At 40.2% G+C, this 20044-nt stretch overlaps 1 protein-coding gene across 3 annotated transcripts in view; it reads right to left on the reverse strand.

Moving 5' to 3' along the window:
- Positions 1 to 20044, reverse strand: part of Poln (DNA polymerase nu) — a 130599-nt gene that overhangs the window by 81070 nt on the left and 29485 nt on the right. For 2 of the 3 annotated variants that reach the window (XM_021163100.1, XM_021163098.1), the window contains exons 7-14: positions 19003 to 19071; positions 17725 to 17785; positions 16957 to 17021; positions 12818 to 12901; positions 11766 to 11861; positions 10552 to 10608; positions 8648 to 8701; positions 7393 to 7458 (exon numbers count right to left, since the gene is read on the reverse strand). In XM_021163100.1, coding sequence (XP_021018759.1) covers positions 7393 to 7458; positions 8648 to 8701; positions 10552 to 10608; positions 11766 to 11861; positions 12818 to 12901; positions 16957 to 17021; positions 17725 to 17785; positions 19003 to 19071 — 552 coding nt within the window. The remainder of the gene's footprint in view (positions 1 to 7392; positions 7459 to 8647; positions 8702 to 10551; positions 10609 to 11765; positions 11862 to 12817; positions 12902 to 16956; positions 17022 to 17724; positions 17786 to 19002; positions 19072 to 20044) is intronic. The other variant, XM_021163099.1, reaches the window with a different exon arrangement.

Raw genomic sequence — 20044 nt, forward strand, 5'->3', positions numbered from 1 at the left:
CAAAAGATGGCCTAGTCGGCCATCACTGGAAAGAGAGGCCCATTGGACTTGCAAACTTTATATGCCCCAGTACAGGGGAATGCCAGGGCCAAAAAGTAGGAGTGGGTGGGTAGGGGAGTGGGGGGAGGTGTATATTGGGGACTTTTTGGATAGTATTGGAAATGTAAATGAGGAAAATACCTAGTAAAAAAAAAGATGTCAAAAAAATTAAAAAAAAAAAAAAAAACAAAAACGTGAGTTTTTGCTCCTGGTAAGATATAGTGAGATACACTGAATACATTCCACTGAATACAGCTATGAAAACTAGACAGTATGCTGATAAATTAGAGCAGGACACAGACTAGAGAAGCAGACCAGAACCTGAAACATTCCCAAACATGCAGCAAGTCTATCATTTGTTCCCCTCGAGCATGGGGATGCTTGGTACTCTACGTATGATTAGTGGCAGAGAGTCCAGTAGCTTCAGATTATTAATGCCTCAGATTTCTGGTTAGGAGACCAAGAAAAGAGATCGCCAAAGATCCAGAAACAATGAGAGAAACCCCAGAAAGACAGCAGCTCAAAAAAATGAACCCTGGATCAGCTGTGCCTGTCTAGGCTCATTCAATCCTGCTTGGTTAATTCCTAGATTGACCACTGGGTGGCTGTCATGTGAAACTTTCTAAATGGTGCCTGGAAGACTGAGAGCAGGATAAGGTGGCATCACAGCCACCAGAACTTGAAACCTAAGCATAACCAGGCCACTGGAACTAAAACAAAAGCATCACCATTTTAGTGGATTTTCAAAATAAGACTCAAACTTTCCAAACGTCTAGCAAATAATCTCAAATTCCCTGGCACAAAGAAGTAGGAAAATCACAAGTCACATGGGAAAAAAAAAAACAAAAAACAAAAAAAACAAAAGCAAAAACAAAAAAAAACCAACCCAAAGATACAGCACCAAGACGATACGAAGATGCAGCGCCAAGACAATACAAATGTTTGTCTTTTCTCCTCTCCCTCTCCCTCTATATCTCCCTCTCTCAATGGCCTCACTACATAGTTCTGGCTGTCCTGGAACTCACTCTGTAGACTAGATTGGCTTCAAACTCATAGAGATCTGCCTGCCTCTGCCTCCCTGTGTTGGGATTAAAGGTGTGTGCCACCAGGCCTGGCAGTATTTTCTAATACTGTTAAGCAGCTACTGTAAAAAAAAAAATTGTGTCAATGTGATTATGTTACCTACAATGATGAAATTTCAGCACAATCAATTAAAAATCAGGGCTGGTGAGATGGCTCAGTGGGTAAGAGCACCCGACTGCTCTTCCGAAGGTCCAGAGTTCAAATCCCAGCAACCACATGGTGGCTCACAACCATCCGTAAGGAGATCTGGCGCCCTCTTCTGGAGTGTCTGAAGACAGCTACAGTGTACTTACATATAATAAATAAATAAATCTTTAAAAAAAATCAATGTTTTTGTAATTTTGAATAAACCATAACCTATTATTACTTCGTTGAAATGTCAAAAATATGGAAAAAGATGCAGGGGAATCAAAAGACAAAGCACTTTACGCTTTCTGTCACTAGAAGCAGAGTCACACAGAAATGGGTAGAAATGACTTCAGCTGGTAGCAGAGACTTTCTCTTAGAAGGGATATATGTGAAAAAAACAAATTTCTGAAACTATTTCAGTTACAACTGATTTTTTAAAATATTAGTCAGTGACTGCAGAATTAGCGAAGCAGTTAAGAACATTTATTGACTGGCAAAGATCAACAAAATAACTGACAACAAATGCTGGAGAGGACATGGAGGGGAAGGGAACCTTTGTTCACTGTTGGGATTGCAAATTGGTCCAGCCTCTGGAAATCAACGTGGAGAACCTCAAGAAGCTAAAATTAATCTGTCACATGACTCAGCTATACTAACTCTAGACATATGCCCAAAGGACTCAACAGTCTCCTCCACAGACACTTGCTCAGCCATACTCACTGTGGCTCTAGTCACCATAACTAGGAAATAGATACGGTCTAAATGCTGTTCAGGTGATGAAGAGACAATAAAATGTAATACACACACACTAGGGAAGATTATTCAGCTGTAAAAATTGAAATTGTGAATTTTGCAGTTCTGGGTGGAACTAGAAAAGATCATACAGAGTGAAGTGACCGAGACTCCAAAGGACAAGTGTCATACATTCTCTCTCACCTGTGATTTCCAACCCTCAGCCTTCAGATGTGAGTGAATCAACTACAGTAAGTGCAGAAGCCAGGAAAGTGGAAGGGGGGCATGGTAGAGGGAGCAGTAGAAAGGGAGAGCAAGAGGGTACAAGTGATTTGAAGAGGGAAATGTGGAAAACAGAGCTATACATAAGGAAGGAGATAAATACAAAAGGAAGGAGGAGGGTAAAACAACAGTAACAATGTTTGATATTACCTATTCTCTGTCTACCTAAAACTACATATAATACATATATATAAGTCTGGGTATGCTTATACATATATAGTTTAAATGAAAATTTCCCATCTCACAATGCTTTCCGAAGAGCCATACACAATCTAACTAAAACTCCACCTCCAGCCATGAGAAACCATAGACTAAATACTGCTGTCCTTAATTGATCCTAGAGATGGAAGGTAAGTTGCTATTGCTGAAGGCACCATGTACATTAAACATGTAACCCAGAGAGGACCTGAGATGGATCTTGGAGGAGAACCTATTACTGCCACTTTACTAAACCAGCACAATCCCTAACTATATGCTAAATATGTATCCTTATACCCATAGATAAGTGTAGTCCTCACTGCTCATCAAAGAAACTTCTCTTTGCAACTATTACAGAAAGCCATAACTAATCAAAATGCAAAGAATAAAAGAGCATGTGGTGCCCAGTTCCAACTGATACAACTATAACACAATTCCTGCACCTAAGGTTCACAGATCATTTCAGAAGAGGAAACAAGAGTCAGAGGAACAGGAAGTTTGTTGTGAGATTGTGTCCCACAGAAAAGTCTTATCAACATGGATGACTAAATAGAACCTGAACAACAACAACATCAATAGATATGCTAACATGGAAGGGGGAATCTGCATAGGCCCCTCTGCTAGACAAAGCAGAACAGGCAACTAAGAAATGCTGAGAGCAAGAGATATAGACTCCCCCAGGGAAGAGCTCCCTAAATAGTTCTACAATACCAAGTAACATTATACAGACTGAGTAGGTTGCATTTCCAGATTTAGGAAAAGTATGTAACAATAATGAAAGAAAAGAGGTGATGGATTTGAGAGGGAGCAAGAGCAGCTACATGGAGGGGTACATGGGAAAGAGAAAAGGGAAGTGGGAAAATGATGATCATATTATAATTTTAAAAAATCATAATGCCAGGCATGGTGGCCCACACCTTTAATCCTAACAATGTGGAATCAGGGGCCGATGAATTGGAGTTTGAAGCCAGATTAGTGAGTTCCAGGATAGCCAGCACTATTTAGTGAGACCCTGCCTTGAAAATAAATCATTTTTTAAAAGTCTCAAGTTTGTTGCCCGGCACCCACATGGTAGTACACACAGTCTGTAACTCTAGTTCTAGGGTATCCAATGTGTTCTGCAGGCATCAAGCACACAAGTGGTACACAATACACATAAAATAATACAATAAGTAAGTCTAAAACATTTATCAAGGATCAGTAGTATGGCACTCTTCTAGCATGTGCAAAGTTCATCAATTGAATCTGTTCAGTTTAAGGAAAACTAGTTCAATCTCTAGTCATCTTATGGTAATGTAATGATATCTGGTTAAATAAATGTCCAGCTGGATTCAAATTTTATGTGTAAAAACATGAAAAATACTAATATTATGGGAAATCAGAGGCAAATATTCAGTTAGTCTTGGAGAGAGGAAAACCTGTCAGAAGATTTGAAGACATAACTAGTCATGAACTACAGGCTTGGGAAAGAACCATGGACAGTGGGGAGCACCACCATTCATGAGTCATGGCAGAAATGGGGGCTAACCAGAGTCAGGAGATAATTGATAAAACTATAAAAGAAAAAACTGAATATCCTCTGACAGGACACATGCTCAGAATGCTCTTTGTAGTGGGGCCTGAGCTCATGAAGCTCGGAGAGGCACATGCTCATGATTCCCTCTCACAGATATCTGCGCAATCCAAGAGTAACATGGTCCCAATCTGTTACAAGCAGATGCTGATAGAAAAAAGTAAGAAATAGAGAAAGAACCTGCCAGAGACCCCCCCATAGAGGACCTGAACCCATAGCAGGGTACCCAGGTGGGCCTGTACCACAAAAAGACTCTAAACGGTAGACATCCTCATGGTCAGTTCCTAGAGCAAATGTGAGAAGCCTGAGAGACAACCGACCTGAGAATTTATAGTTCCAAAGCAGAGGCCCTGAGCCTAAGAGAGCATCCACATAATGCCAGCTTCTTTCTCCTTCTTGCATAATCACCTGAGTTAGGTCAGCAGGTGCCTCTTCTTCCTGTATCAGTGGCTACAATTTAGCTACATCTTCGATTAACTAAATCCCAAGTGTCTGGGTACCCCTGTAAGGTTTTTTTTTTCCTTAATTAAATCATATGAAGTGGGAAGGCCTAAAACTCAGAAATCCATGAATTATTAATTTTGGAATTTTAGTTTCTTAAAAAAACACAGAAATATTGATGAATATGTTTTAGTTTTTTTTTTTTTTTGGTTTTTCGAGGCAGGGTTTCTCTGTTTCCTTGGCTGTCCTGGAACTCACTCTGTAGACCAGGCTGGCCTCGAACTCAGAAATCCGCTTGCCTCTGCCTCCCGAGTGCTGGGATTAAAGGCGTGCGCCACCACGCCCGGCCCATGTTTTAGTTTTAATCCCAGGTGTGGGGCTGCTTCAGATTGTCCACAGCAGCTGACTATGACTTGCCTAGTGCTCTAGCAGAGGCATGATTTTGCTAGCTGCAGATAGTTTCTTCAATGGTGTGATGTTTGGGATTCTGGGAACTTTTCAGAGTATATATAAATGCTAGGGCCTCAAAAGGCAGGATTGTTTGCTATTGGTCGCTGTTTGTTAAATAGTTGTATTCAAAGAAGAAAGAAGAAGAAATTATGTATCCTGACAGCAAAGATCAAACTTGCTCCGAGGAACTTGACACCCCAATCATCAGGGAGTAGATTAACAATAACATTGCCCTCTTTTTTTTTTTTCTATCCTTTCTTCTATCTAGTGTTAAAATGTTGAAAGGGTGGGAAAAAGAGGGTGGAGAGGGGTAGAGAAAAGAACTCACAAAATAGCCAAAGACAAGCCACAGATCTGCCTTCCTCTGCCTCCTGAGTGCTGGGATTAGGGTATGCACCACCACCACCCAGCTGGAAAGACCCATTTTTAATATAAATCTTTTGTGGTGGCTAGTTTGAATCTGGCCCACACCTTCTGGTGGCAATCTATATAAGGGATATAGAAGAAGGAATTGCCTGCTTGCACTCAATTTTGTTGGCAAGTTCATTCCTTCACTGACATCAGTATTCTGAAGACTAGAGGAGACATCCAACATCCTAGGCTGAACAACTACTGGATTCTTAGGCTCTCCATTGGTAGACAATCATTATTGGACTAGTTGGACTACAGCCTATAAGTCTTTATAATGAATTACCTTTCTATATCTATGTATAGATTCATTTTTATCAGTTCTGTTCTTCTAGAGCACTGGTTCTCAACCTGTAAGTGGTGACCCCTTTGAGTCACCTTTCATAAGGGTCACTAAGACCATCAAAAAACACAGATATTTATGATTCATAACAGTAGCAAAAGTTATGAAGTAGCAATGAAAATAATTATACAGTTAAGGGTCACTACAACATGAGGAACTATATTAAGGGGTCACAGAATTAGGAAGATTGAGAACCACTGCTCTAGAGAACACTAATTAATATATTAGGTAAAATCCTAACTACTAATTAGGGACTTATGGGAAGGACAAAAAGGAAAGATGACTTATATTTTCTTATTCTTTAAAATTTCACATTATTTTATGTCAAATATTTCTTACTATATACATTATTTAGTTTATATTTTAATTATTCATATATGTAATTCATGTATTTAAATCTAGGAGGACTCAGATAAATGTATAATACAAGAGATGTTAAAAATAAAAAATGAGGCCAGGTGGTGGTGGTGCACACGCCTTTAATCCCTGCACTTAAGAAGCAGAAGGAGGTGGATCTCTGAGTTTGAGATTAGCCTGGTTCACAGAGTGAGTTCCATGATAGCCAGGGCTGTACAGAGAAACCCTGTCTCAAAAAACAGAAATATAAAAATATTTAAAATGAAGAAAAGAATAGTATTTTATGAATATACCTGTTTAATGGACTGTATGAAAATACAGGTGATTCATGTATTTAAATCTTGATGGTCTTAAAACTTGAATAAGAGTGGTGGTTTTTGCATCTTTCTGTACTTGAAGAACTTCTCTATGAGAAATTAACAAGTCTTTGTGTATATTTATGTTTGTATTGGTGTGTGCATGTGAAGACCAGAAATCAACCTTGGGTGGCATTCTTCAGGAGCCACCTACTTTGTTTTTTGAAATGGGGTCTCTTATTGGCCCCAAACTCACTAAATAGGCTAAGCCAGCTGCACATCAAGCCCAAGAGATCTTTCTGCCCTCACCTCTCCAACACTGGAACTACAAGCATACACTACTACACCCAGCATTTTTATCTGGGTGTTAGGTGACTGAACTCAGACCCTCATGCTTGTGCGGCAAGTACATTATCTAGGTCAACAAGTCTCCTTTATACCAAAAATATAATAAAGCCATTTAGAAAGCGATCTGGCTGGGAGTGGTGCACACCTGTAATCCTACCCATCAGGTGGCTATATCTAGACTACAAAGCAAGGCCTTCTTTTTAAAAATTACACCCAAAATTGTTACTATAAATGTAAGGGCATTTATAACTTTCCATTAAAAATGGTCAATAGAGACAGGTGGTGGTGGTGCACACCTTTAGTCCCAGCACTTGGGAGGCAGAGGCAGGCATATCTCTCTGTGAGTTAGAGGCCAGCCTGGTCTACACAGCAAGTTGGAGGCCAGCCAGGGCTACACAGAGAAACTCTATCTCTAAAAGACAGAACAAAACCCCCCAAACCCAACCTTTAGTAATTATGAGATGGAGATGGTTTTCGCAGATAGCACTTTGGTTGGAGTCACCTTCCCAAGGCAAATCCTTCTGCCCTCCTCACCAGACTGTCTGAGTTTCTGGTAGAAAACAGCTATTCTATTCTCAGAGCACATAGTTGATGCTTCAATACCAGAGAAATAAACACAGAGTAAAGCACAATTAGCACCATAAGGTTCTCTTCTGGGAACACAATGTGCAGATGCAAAAGTACATTAGGCATGGAAATGGGCAAGAACTTACTGGATGCTTGGCTGAAAGTCTCCCTGTCACAGTTCCAGTCTGATTCCATGTAGAAGAGATGGAGCCCTTGATCAATTAAGAAGAATCAGTTTAAACCTATGCAATATGGTGTGAGAAAGAACACACAGGCCCTTTACCTACAACCCTCCCTGTTCCTCTTGAAAGTTACTAAACAGCCTTTGAGATCGGGGACAGCTGAAGGATGTTCCCTCTAACCCAAGCAGCAGTAGGACAAGTAGAACCATGTCTGTTATTAACTCTACATGTGGGTCAAGGGGGCTTTAGAGACAGCATAAACTCAAGTGAGATCATGACACATGTTCTGTTGCTTGTGTGCAGTCTTTTAAGTCACAGACACCTCTGACTGTAGCTTTCTCATGGGCAAATAAATGTCTGTGATGGATATAATTGGTTGCCTTGACTATATCTGCAATTAACTAAAACCCAATTGGCTGGGTACACCTGTGAGGGATTTTTTTTTCTTAATTAAATAATTTGAAGTGAGAAAACCTCCTTTTAATCCCAGTCTTTTGTGGTGGGAAGATAGACCTTTAATCCAGATCTTTGGAGGAGAGAAAATCTACTTGGCCACACCTTCTGGTGGCAGCCTTTATAGGACACAAAAGGAGGAAACTTACACTTACTAGCCTGTTTACACTCACTAGCAAGTCCATTCTGTCACTGGCATTAGAGCCTACTTCTTTGGATTCTAATATATATTTTAGACCAACTGAGACACCCAGCCTTATGGACTGAAAACTATTGGATTCTTGGACTTTCATTGTTGGACTAGCTGGATCATAGCCCATAAATCACCCTCATATAATCTGTCTGTGTATGTATCTATGTTTGTGTGTATATATGTGTATGTGTATATATGCATATGTGTGTGTATGTATGTATGTATGTATATTCATCCTATCAGTTCTGTTTCTCTAAAGAACTCTGACTAATATATTACCTCACATGGCTCCAGAAAAAGGCAGTACAGTAGATGTGAAAGCAAGGCTAGCTGCCTCATATGGAGAATCTGATGACATAAAACCAACTGCACAGAGCTGGAGAGACAGCTCAACTATTAAAATCTAGGCTCACAACCCAAACCAACCTGCACTGTGCTGAGATTTAATAATACAAACACAGTCCATAGTTCCAAGAACAAGTTCCTCCTTTACTGTAAAAGTGGTATGTGTATCTAAATTCAAAATAAACCTTATTACTAATCCAAATTTCTTTTTTGTTAAGCCTTAGTTACCTTTTTCATATAAGCTAGTAATCCATCTATGAAAGTTGACTTGATCTTGTGAACCTACATCATAAAGATAAGAACAGTTATATTCTTAGGAACTTGTTTAAGCATTCAAGGAGACCAACTCTATAGCAGTGGTTCACTTAGGGATGGTCATGTGGTGTAGAATTCACCTTGGACAGCCTCAAGTGGTGCCAGGATTGAATAACACAGATTGGCAAAGAAAGATGCCAGTTTGTCATTCTGCAGTATTTCTAGGCTACAGAGATGCTACAAAATTGCACTGTAACTTTAATCTTTTTAAAATCATGTTTTTAATGATGGTTCTTAAACACTTTAATCTTCTTTGTAGCTCACTGCCACCAGAGGTAGTGGAAAAGAAAGGATATTGAGTAAGTGGACCTACTTAGAACGGTTCTTTGGAACGATTCCTATCTGTGTTGTCTGGAAATTAGCAGTTCAGTTCACAGGTTAGCAGTAACAGTTGGATCTACTTGCAAACACTTCACAGACATACCAGCAGTCCAATTGGGTAGAGTCAGGACAGCAAACATGAGTCAGCAGTGGTGGCACAGCAGCAGGGACCAGCAGGAACACCAGAAGTTCTCCATTGTGTCTCTCTCAATGGAGTGAAGTTCAACAAAGAGGTAAAACCAACAAGCATTGCACAACTAGCTCTGTAAGCAAGCCTAGCTCAGCCTCTGTCGCTGTCCATCGAGTCCTATTTATATCCCTCCATGTGTCCTCTGTGGGTCTTGCCTCAGCACAAGTCTGACTTGGCAAAACTCCATGTGTGTTTGTCTCAGCTGAAATCACTCTGCCAATCAGCCCAAGTTCTCACAAGTGGAAAAAAAGCCTGGGCACACCACCAGAATATTTTGGTGCATTTCTCTCTATGGAGCCCCAACAAATAGAGCTCAACTACACAATGTAAGGCAGACCAATACATGTGTGTTGTTAGTGAAGGATCCTTCCTTCATCATGTGTCCTTTTATGTGTTTGCTTTAGCAGAACATCCTTTCACCTGTATCTGCTTCAGCTAAATGTTCATTCACCAGTCTGCCTTAGTCTTTTGCCTGTGTCCACTTCAGAAAAATACTCCTTCACGTGTTTTCCCTAACAAAACACCATCCAGCACAACTGACTTTCCAGAGAACCCTTAAGTTTCTACTTCACTGCACAGATCTTCAACACTCTCCTCAGTGTCCCCAGCAGTGGGCCTTTCTAGTTCTCTCCCCAGCCTTATATCACTTCGGAAAGATCACTAGGTTGGTATCAATGCATTTCTGTAGGCTCATTAGACAAGAGCAGTGTTGTTTGGTTTGTAAATGTGGTTAGTGGGAACATGAAATAAAGGGCAGGTATATGAATCGAGGAAACATAATTAACTAAGAGAGGAAAGGGGGCATGCCACTAACACCCCCCCCCAGTAAATATCGCTGTCTTAGAGCCTGGGAACTAGGGGAATGACAAGATTGTTGTGAGAAATAGTAGATGTCTCATTTTCACTTGAAGAAACTGGGTACAGGCCATCAATTTCCTTCCTCATATGACTCCATAGGCTTCCAGTATTAGAGTAGACTTGGACTTGAGTAAGATGACATCCAGTGATGAAGAAGTAGGGCTAACAAGGGCACAGTAAATAATAGCACTATTGTTTGGTTTGTAATTGTGATTACTGGATTACAGAAAACATGAAATAAAGGACAAGTATGTGTCAGGACAAAAAAGGCATGATAAAGTTGGTTGAGAACATATTATCTCCTTAGAACTCCGTTAAAGCATGTCAACAAATATGGCATTGTAAATAGACAGGTTGGATAGTTCTCCTTCATCACAACATCACAAACCATTTATACACACACACACAGAGGCGGGAGGGGGAGATGGGGGGAAGGGAATCAACTTACCTGTCTATATTCCAAAATTAACTTGGGTAATGGGTGAAGGTCTTGAAGAGAATTTAACTAAAAAATGAAAATATGTATTACCAATATAATTTCTTCATTTCAACATTCCAAATGTTTACTTTCAATTGGAGGGTGTGCTTCTAATAAATGATATAATTTAACATATTTTCCAAAATGAAGATTCGTAACAAAGTATCTTACTCCCATATCAAGTTCCTTAATCCCAACCCTTATAAAATCATTCTGACATCTAGTCAGGAGTTAAAATTACTTCATATAAGCTGAGAAATAAGAGTCTTCTTCAGACCTTAAATTACCAAAATCTAAGTCTCACACAAAGGAATAAATCAAGTGTCCCCAAATATAAAATCCATGCTACAGCAGCACCCAACATTTGACTGAGTGAAACTTCAGGGAGCTAGCATAAGCTTTGAAATCCTAAAGCCACAGTATTGAACACACAGTACTACTTATCCCAATCTGTAAATATGAAGTTCAAAAAGAGGAAAAATCAGCCAGCAGTCATAGAGCTCAAGGTGTGAAAAAGGCGCAGAACCTAGTGTGGAACTGGGATATGTATTCTCTGCCATGAGAGCAGGTGCACAGTGTGGTCACAGGAGGTAGTTCTATGTGCCTGTGCCTGTGAGTGCTCAGCATTACTAAAGATGGTCTGACAGAACAGACTGCAAAATCAGTCACATCTGAAATCATCCTTGACCTTCCAGCCTTACTCACAGCAAATCTTATGGTTTCTCCTTACAAAATATGTCAAAATCTGCCTTTTTCGAACAGTCCTTTGTCCTGTCATTTACTTTCTCTCCTGGTCTCACAGGCAAATACACTCATATGCCTAGACACACAAATATGTGCACACATAAAATACACACATAGGCACTCTCACACACACATGCACATACACATACATACATGTGCTCTCTCTCTCTCTCTCTCTCTCTCTCTCTCTCTCTCACACACACACACACACACACACACACACACACTTAAAAGCACTAAATTATCCTTCTCCAGAAGTATAATCAGCCAGACATTCCTGGAGGGCAGCTACCTGCTCATCTCCTGGTGTACAGCCAGAAGCATAACTCTGAGTGAGAGCACCTTGTCTAAATGGTCTGCTGCCAGCACAGAAGGCAGCTTGTACCTGGTGGAGACACATGGACATGTCAGAAAGACGAGGAAGCTAGACCATGGCTTACCATGGCTTCTGATGTGGACAGCTGCTTCTGCAGCCCAGTTCTGGGAAGATGCTTCCTCTGACTCAACAGGTGCAGCTTCAACTTGCCAAAGAGGATCTTAAACAAAAGCAATGCATGTAAAAAAGATCCAGATTTGAAAAAAATGAACATAGCCATCACAGCTGTAGACACTACTCTGAGGATACACACCTGAATAGATAGTACAACAGGCTCGGCTCCTCATTTATAAAGACCTTGATTTCATGTATCTCATAATGCTCATCACGTGTGAGAACATGAATACTTTAAATCATTTGCAGACAGTATTATATATTCAGGATAAACCATCTTTTAAATTTTAAATTCTTGAGTAATGTTATGAAGCGAAAGAGCCAACAAGCAGCTGAAAGAATCAGATGCAGATATTTGCACCCAAACAATGGACAGAAGCAGCTGACCCCTGTTGTTGAATTAGGAAAGACTGAAAGAAGCTGAGGAGAAGGGAGATCCTGTAGGAGGACCACAGTCTCAATTAACCTGGACCCCAGAGATCTCTCAGATACTGGAACACCAACCAGGCAGCATACATCAGCTGATATGAGGCCCCCAACACACATACATAGAGGACTTTGGGGTCTGTGTTCATTCAGAGATGATGCACCTAACTCTCAAGAGACTGGAGGCCCCAGGGAATTTAGAGGTCAGGTTGGGTGGGGAATGAGGACATCCACATGGAGACAGGTGGGTGGGGATGAGGTACGGGGTGTGGAACAGTTGGAGGGTGGATCAGGGTGGGAGGGTGGATAAAATGTGGAGTGTAATAAAAATAAATAAATTAATTAAAAAATTCTTGAGTAAAACACTTAGCTTTTGAAAGGACAAAATTTAACATTACCAACCAGGTATAGTGGTCCATGGCTGTAATCTCAGTACTTGGGAAGGTGAGGTGGGAGGACTGTCATGGGTTGGAGTGAGCATACAGCCATGCACTACATAGGGAGTTCTAGGCAAGTCTGGGCTACAGAATGAGACACTGTCTCAAAATAAAAAAAAAAAATGAAATTGAGCCTTACCTCACGAAGTTGATTATTACTCATTATAAGAAACTGTTCTCCGGCAACAAAATGGGCTTCTTGCTCCAATTCCTTGAGGCGAGCCTGAAAAATTGAAAAACCATTCACAGACTTTATGATATAAAATAATTTAAACTTCTCATCAAGCAACTCTCAACAAAAGCCTTTAATGGAATAAAAAGTCACCTATAATTTACCAAAATGAACTTTAAAAACATACATATGACTTGTGATGGCTAAAACTTAAAGAAGCAAAAATAATAGTACTTCAAAATGAGAGCATCACTATTAGAACTAGAAAAGGGATCCATTATTATGAGAAATAAGACAGAAAAAGAGAAGGTATGGGTTACAGCTTACACACACAATAGATCAAGATGTCCACTAAGTCAGTAGAGGACATATAAAAGACTTAATGAAGGGCTGGCTGTGGGTAAAAGGCACAAGCCTGATAACCTGAGCTGCATCCCTGGGACTCACATGGTGGAAGGAAAACTGAATCCCTGAAGACCTCTACACACCCTTACACACACACACACACACACACACCTTTTAGAGACTTGATGATTGTTTTCAAAGAGAAACCAATAGCCAATGATGACAGAAAACAATTTACTTCATCCATAGTAAGGAAGACAAACCAAACTGATGCATGCTCTATGATAGTTGCAACCTATAGACAACCAGATGCCTCTTGCCTGGGATAGACATCACCCTGGCAGAGCTTAGTAGCACTGAGCAAAATACATTGATAACATCAAGGCTAAGATACAGATAATTGAGAGGCTGTATACAAACTATTGATTTACTCACAGTTCAACAATAAGCCAAACTATATTGTTTAGACAATGAAATAGAGAACATGTGAAGAATAGCAAGAATGAAATCCCTTCTAAGACAGGGTGGTAGTATTTTGGGTAACAGAATACACTTCTGCCAGGAAAAGCACATAAGGCTCTAGATATCCCATGGTGCAGGGTGGTGGTGGCGCATGCCTTTAATCCCAGCACTTGGGAGGCAGAGACAGGCAGATTTCTGAGTTCCAGGCCAGCATGGTCTACAAAGTGAGTTCCAGGACAGCCAGGGCTACACAGAGAAATCCTGTCTCAAAAAACCAAAAGAAAAAGAAAAAGAAAAAAAGAAATAAAAAATAAAAAAGATATCCCATGGTTTAACCTGGGTGATAGATACCAGAGTTATCTTTTGGGTTGTTTAGATGGAATTTAAAAATATTTTTCATACATCTTTATGTACCTTTCCATATTTTCATTCTTTAGGAAATGTACCACAGTTCCTTGGATGAACTGTAGGGAGCAAATGTCCTTACAAGAAAAATAATCTAACTTGATGGTCCACTGACGAACTGCCCCTAACACACACTAGAGCAATGCTTGTCCTCCCTACATGAGTGCATGTCAGCCACCATTATATTGCTGTAAAGAGCATGACCAAGGCAATACTTATAAAAGGAAGTATTTAATTGGATTTTTCAAGGCAGGACTTCTCTGTGTAGTCCTGACTGTCCTAGAACTCACTCTGCAAACCAGGCTGGCATCAAACTCAGAACTTCACCTGCCTCTGCCTCCAGAGTTCTGGGACTAAAGGCTATGCTATCATCATCTGACTGAGAGTTCTACTCTTGATCCACAGGCCAAACAGAGGGGGAGGGCGAGAGGGAGAGAGGGGGTGGAGATGGAGACAGAGACAGACAGACACTGGGCTTGGCATGGGCTTTTGAAACCTCAAAGCCTACACCCCTAGTGCCACACTTCCTCCAACAAGACCATACCTCCAAATTCTTCTAATCCTTTAAAATAGTGCTACTCTCTAGTGACTAAGCATTTGAATATATAAGCCTACAGAGACCATTCTTATTCAAACAATAATGTTCCAGTCCCTGGGCCTCAGACATAGGCTTGTAGCCATAACATAATGCAAAAATGCATTCAGACCAATTTCAAAAGTCCCCATAGTCTATCATAGTCTCAACACTGCTTAACAATCCAAAATTCAAAGTCTCTGAAATTCATGGCAATTTCTTAATTGTAACCACCTGTAAAATCAAAATAAAAAAGCAGATCACATACAACATTCAATGTCATAGAATATACATACCACTCCAAAAGGGAAGAAAAGAAGCATAAGTGAGGAAATACTGGACAAGAGCAATACATAAAACCAGCAGGGCAAACTCCAAACTCTGCATCTCCATGTCTGATGTCAAAGTGTTCTTTAGAGCTCCAAGTCCTTTTAGTTTTGTTGACTACAACCCAGTTTTCTCTCTCTTGGACTGGTTCCACATTCAGTGATATCCCACAACTCAGTCATCTCCAACATCTTGATATCTCCAACACAATCTAGGATTCACCTTTATAGCTTCAAAAAATGGCATCTCTGAGCCAGGCGTGGTGGTGCACGCCTTTAATCCCAGCACTTGGGAGGCAGAGGCAGGCGAATTTCTGAGTTCAAGGCCAGCCTGGTCTACAGAGCGAGTTCCAGGACAGCCAGGGCTATACAGAGAAACCCTGTCTCAAACAAACAAACAAACAAACAAACAAAAAAAAAAAGAGGCATCTCTGAGCTGCCATGAATTTACACCTCTGACACACAGCTAGCCTCAGTGGCTTTCATTAGCTGTGGAGAGATATTCCACAACTGCTTCTTGTATCCTTGACTCTAAGGCCAGAAGATACAAATAGCTGTGGCCAAAGCTGACAACTTCTGCTGCTTGCTGGGTCTAGAACTTGGCCTCCATGTTCAATTACACTTGCATCAGCTTTCTATTGTTGATGGTTTCCTTTATGGCTTAATCTTTTCTTTAATTCCTTTTTATAAATTGGAGGCTTAGCTGGATGGGGTCTTTTCCTGAGGTTATCACTCCCTTTATTTCATTTAGCATCAGGCTTTTCTTTAAGTTCTTGTTTGTCTATTTGTTGAAGACAGGATTTCTCTGTGTAGTCCTGGCTGTTCTGGAACACACTCTATAGATCAGGCTAGTCTCAAACTCAGTGATCTGCCTGCCTCTGCCTCCCATGTGCTGGGATTTAAAGGTGTGCACCACCACGTTTAAGCTCAACTCCTTGATCTCAGGACCTGGCTCTAACATCACCTTTTCTGGTGCTTTTTTTCTCCTTACACTGTATATTTTATATTTGTCTTTGTCCAGCTTGCTCCTTTTCAGTATAGATCTACATAAGATTGATTACTAATAACCACAGGATATAGTGTCAATACTGGCCTTTCTTGAAATCTCTTCTGCTAATACCATTAATCCAAAATTCTTCAATTTAGCCTCAGACAGGCTTTTAGGACAAGAGCAAAAAGCAGCCACGTTCTTTGCTAAATTATCACAAGAATGACTTCTAGGCTAGTTGCTAATATTCTTTTCTCTGAAGCCTCTTGAGCTCAGCCATTATAATTTACATTGCTCTCACCATTACTGTATCCCATGTTCCTAATAGAATGGTCCATTAAACTCTGCTTAAAGCATTCAATCACTTTTCTCATCCAAAGTCCCAAAGTCTTCCACATTCCTCCAAACAAACAGCATGGTCAGGTCTGTCACAGAAATATCCTAGTCCCTGGTACCAACTTGTGTCTTAGTCACTGTTCAATTGCTGTGAAGAGACACTAACCAAGGCAACTCTTTTCAAAGAAAGCATTTAATTGGAGGCTTGCTTACAATTTCAGAGGTTAGTCCATTATTATCACAGTGAGGAGCATGGTGACATGTAGGTACACATGGTGCTGGAGAAGTAGCTGAGAATTCTATATCTTGATCCACAGGCCGAGAGAGAGACATTGGGATTAGCATGGGTTCTTGAAACCTCAAAGCCTACCCTCCATGACACACTTCCCCCAACAAAGTCATATCTCTAATCCTTCTAATTCTTTCAAATAGTGCCACTTCCTGGTAACTAAGCATTCAAATATGTAAGCCTACTGGGGCTATTCTTATTCAAACCATTCAGTGCAGTAGATGTCAGTGAGGTATAAACTCTTCAACTTACGATCTTCCCCTCTAGGAGTACAGGAGAAGGAAGAACAGTACCAATACCACACTAGGACCAATAGTGAAGGAAAGAAAATCAGAATCTACAAGAGCAATGACAAGTACAGACTCTGAAATGATAGCTTACCCCGAGGAGTGCCGATGTCCTCTCCATTTCTTCTTTGTCAACTGGAATCTTATAGTTTTCCATCACTGTGAAATCAAAGTCAAAAGCAGATCATGTTTTCATTGTATTAATCAATCCTTTCCAGAAGACTAAAGAGCCCCACTCTTTCATGATAACAATGATAACAATGTTCATTTACTCAGGTCTCACTGAAGTCAATCTCTGTTCTGTGAGGAAACAGAAGCATCAAAATAATTGGACTGCTGGGGATACAGTCTAGTAACAGGACACTTGCCCAATACAAGCCAGGTCCTGGGCTCAGTTCCCAAGTATGAAGGATGTGGGACTATATTGGCCCCAGTCTGGCTCTTTGCATGTCTGGATGGAGAGTCAATCCTGGCTCTGCAGCAGGACCTGGTCAGAGGCAGATGGGCAAAAGTCTCGGAACATGCTTAAATGGAGAGTCTTAAGTACTAGAGGAGAAAAGCACAGAACTGTAGGATTAGCCTTAAGTTAAGATAACACAGGTTGGTAAATGTCAATGAGACCTCCTTCTGGCTAGACAGAACAGGGAGGATCTTTATAGCTGAATGCCAGATGTTCAAGTCCTTCGAGACCAGGAAACGATGCCCCCAAACCCTCTTGTTGCAGAAGAGAAGGCCATGTGCTAGCAACTTCCTTGGATGAACTACAGCGCCCACTCTATTACAGGGTGAAGAGAAAGTCATTCCTGAACAACTCAAAGGTGCTCCAAAAGGATGGCTATGCTTTGCTTTTATGGAAACTCACCTGCCAAAATTGGTATCAATGGAAGCTCCAAAGTACAAAATAGCTGCCATAAGCCATAAGCCTGCTTTACAGGAAGAGATAATATAAATATAGATTTGAGTTGTTATTATTTACATTTTGTTGAAAAGAACTTGACTTGGTTGTGTTATGATTAAAGCTACCTCAGTCTGAAGTAGTTTCTCATCATAGCTTCATTCTTTTTAGATAAAACTCTTATTTCCATCACAGAGATTATTTCCTTACTATCTGGATATCTAGTAGATATATTCCAAAATTTCACAAGGCCTTTGCTTTCTCACTTTCAGGAGTATTTGTATGATTTGAGTCTTCCATTTTAACTACAGAATGGCTCACTGAATTTCAATCATTTTATCTAGTTTTCAATCTTGCATTATTGGCCCTTCAGACTAGTCAGGAGTGTTGGAATCTTTTATGTTAGGCCACTGCTTTTAAAAGCATGAAATCCTTCCTCTTTTATGCATATCACCTTCCATTTTGTTTGTTTATTTATAGGCCCTTATTTACACACAGAGTGTCATGTAGCCCAGTCTAGCCTCAAACGCTCCATAGATGAGCCTGCTTTTGAACTTCTACCTACTCTCACTCTCTAAGTGCTGGGATTATAGGATGTCCATCACACCAGATTTTCTATGATGTTTACTGTAGTATTTCCTGCTGTTGCCTAAGAATGCTGGGCCTCATCTTCTAGTTCCCCTCAATTTCTCTGTCTGTACCTGCACTCTAAGGTAGACTGATCCTCTCTAGAACACATCAAATGAGCTCTTCCTCAACCCTTAGCCAGTTTTCCTGTTTGAGAAGTTCCTAAGGGCAGGAGAGGAGAGAAGCAGCTTGACTTAGAGCCAGGGATGGGAAAGCCTCCAGCTATATAGCCTGTCCTAGGAAGCTTCTCATCTTTCCAGTCTCCTTCACCTTTGCCTCAGAACATGGTCTTTCCTTCAGTTTTCCTCAGTTGTCTCTTCATTGGCTACAGCATCCCAATAAGAATCTAACTGAAGCAAGTTGGGTCCATTCTACTACTAACTAAAATAACTCTTAGCATCAGAAACACTCTATTTAAATGTGAGGCTTTGAAAAAATTGCTTTCAATATACAGAACCTATTTTAAAACTTCAGGAATTATCATTTTAGTCTTTCCTTTTCTAAATGAGGCACAGGTTAACTTGGCCTTAGGACAAACATTCACTTCATGTGAGTGGGTAACAAACAAAAACACAGGCCTAACACAACTAGAAATTACAGTATTAAAAAATGACTTGCCTTTAACTTAGAACAAAGATCCATTGTAAGGTCATAGAGTATCTTCAGGTTCATACATACATTCTGACTCTTTAAAATGAATACATTAAAATTAGATGAACTTAGCAGAAATTCTCATCACAGTCAGGGAACTGATATCACTTACAAAAATGTTTCTAGTGACATGGGAAGATGCTCCTCATGTACTGCAAGGTTCTCCCATGGCCCCATCTGGCCAACAACCATGATTGGAACTGCATTTAAAACTCTCATATTCTCATGATGCAAAGACATGGGGGCTCAGAAATAAAGAGTGGAAGCTCTAGATCGGACTTACCAGCATCACTAAGCATCTGTGCCAACTTGCATTAAAAGAACATACTCCCTAGTGCTGATGTTCATTCCACGCAGCCATCTTATTCCTCAATAATATGTGGGAATAATAATAATAAACTAGGCTTAAAGTCATAAATCCAAACTGAACCATCAAATATACCTTGGCTAAGATGAGGAGCAGTAGCATGCCCACATCTAGTACCCCCTATGTAAACTGGGACTGATAATACTGAGGGGACAATTTCTTGCCGTCATTTTTCAGCTTGTTTGGGGACTCTGCCATATTGAGTAGGGTTATAATGACCTGTGAGGGAAGAGGGATACTTTCCAAGTGCTAAAATGGAATCTTGGCTCCTACATAACCACTCCCCAGGCTGTCTCCATTCCTGTAAGAACTTCTTCTCTGATTCTGAAATATATTTCATGACCTTCTCGTATACCTTTCAGTGTTTCTGGTATTTACAGTCTATCTATCTATGTATCTATGTATCTATGTATCTATCTATGTATCTATGTATCTATGTATCTATGTATCTATGTATCTATCTATCTATCTATGTATCTATCTATCTATCTATCTATGTATCTATCTATGTATCTATGTATCTATGTATCTATGTATCTATGTATCTATGTATCTATCTATCTATGTATCTATCTATCTATGTATCTATCTATCTATCTATCTATGTATCTATGTATCTATCTATCTATGTATCTATGTATC

This window comes from Mus caroli, chromosome 5 (genome assembly GCF_900094665.2).
Source record: "Mus caroli chromosome 5, CAROLI_EIJ_v1.1, whole genome shotgun sequence".
NCBI classification, from domain to species: domain Eukaryota; kingdom Metazoa; phylum Chordata; class Mammalia; order Rodentia; family Muridae; genus Mus; species Mus caroli.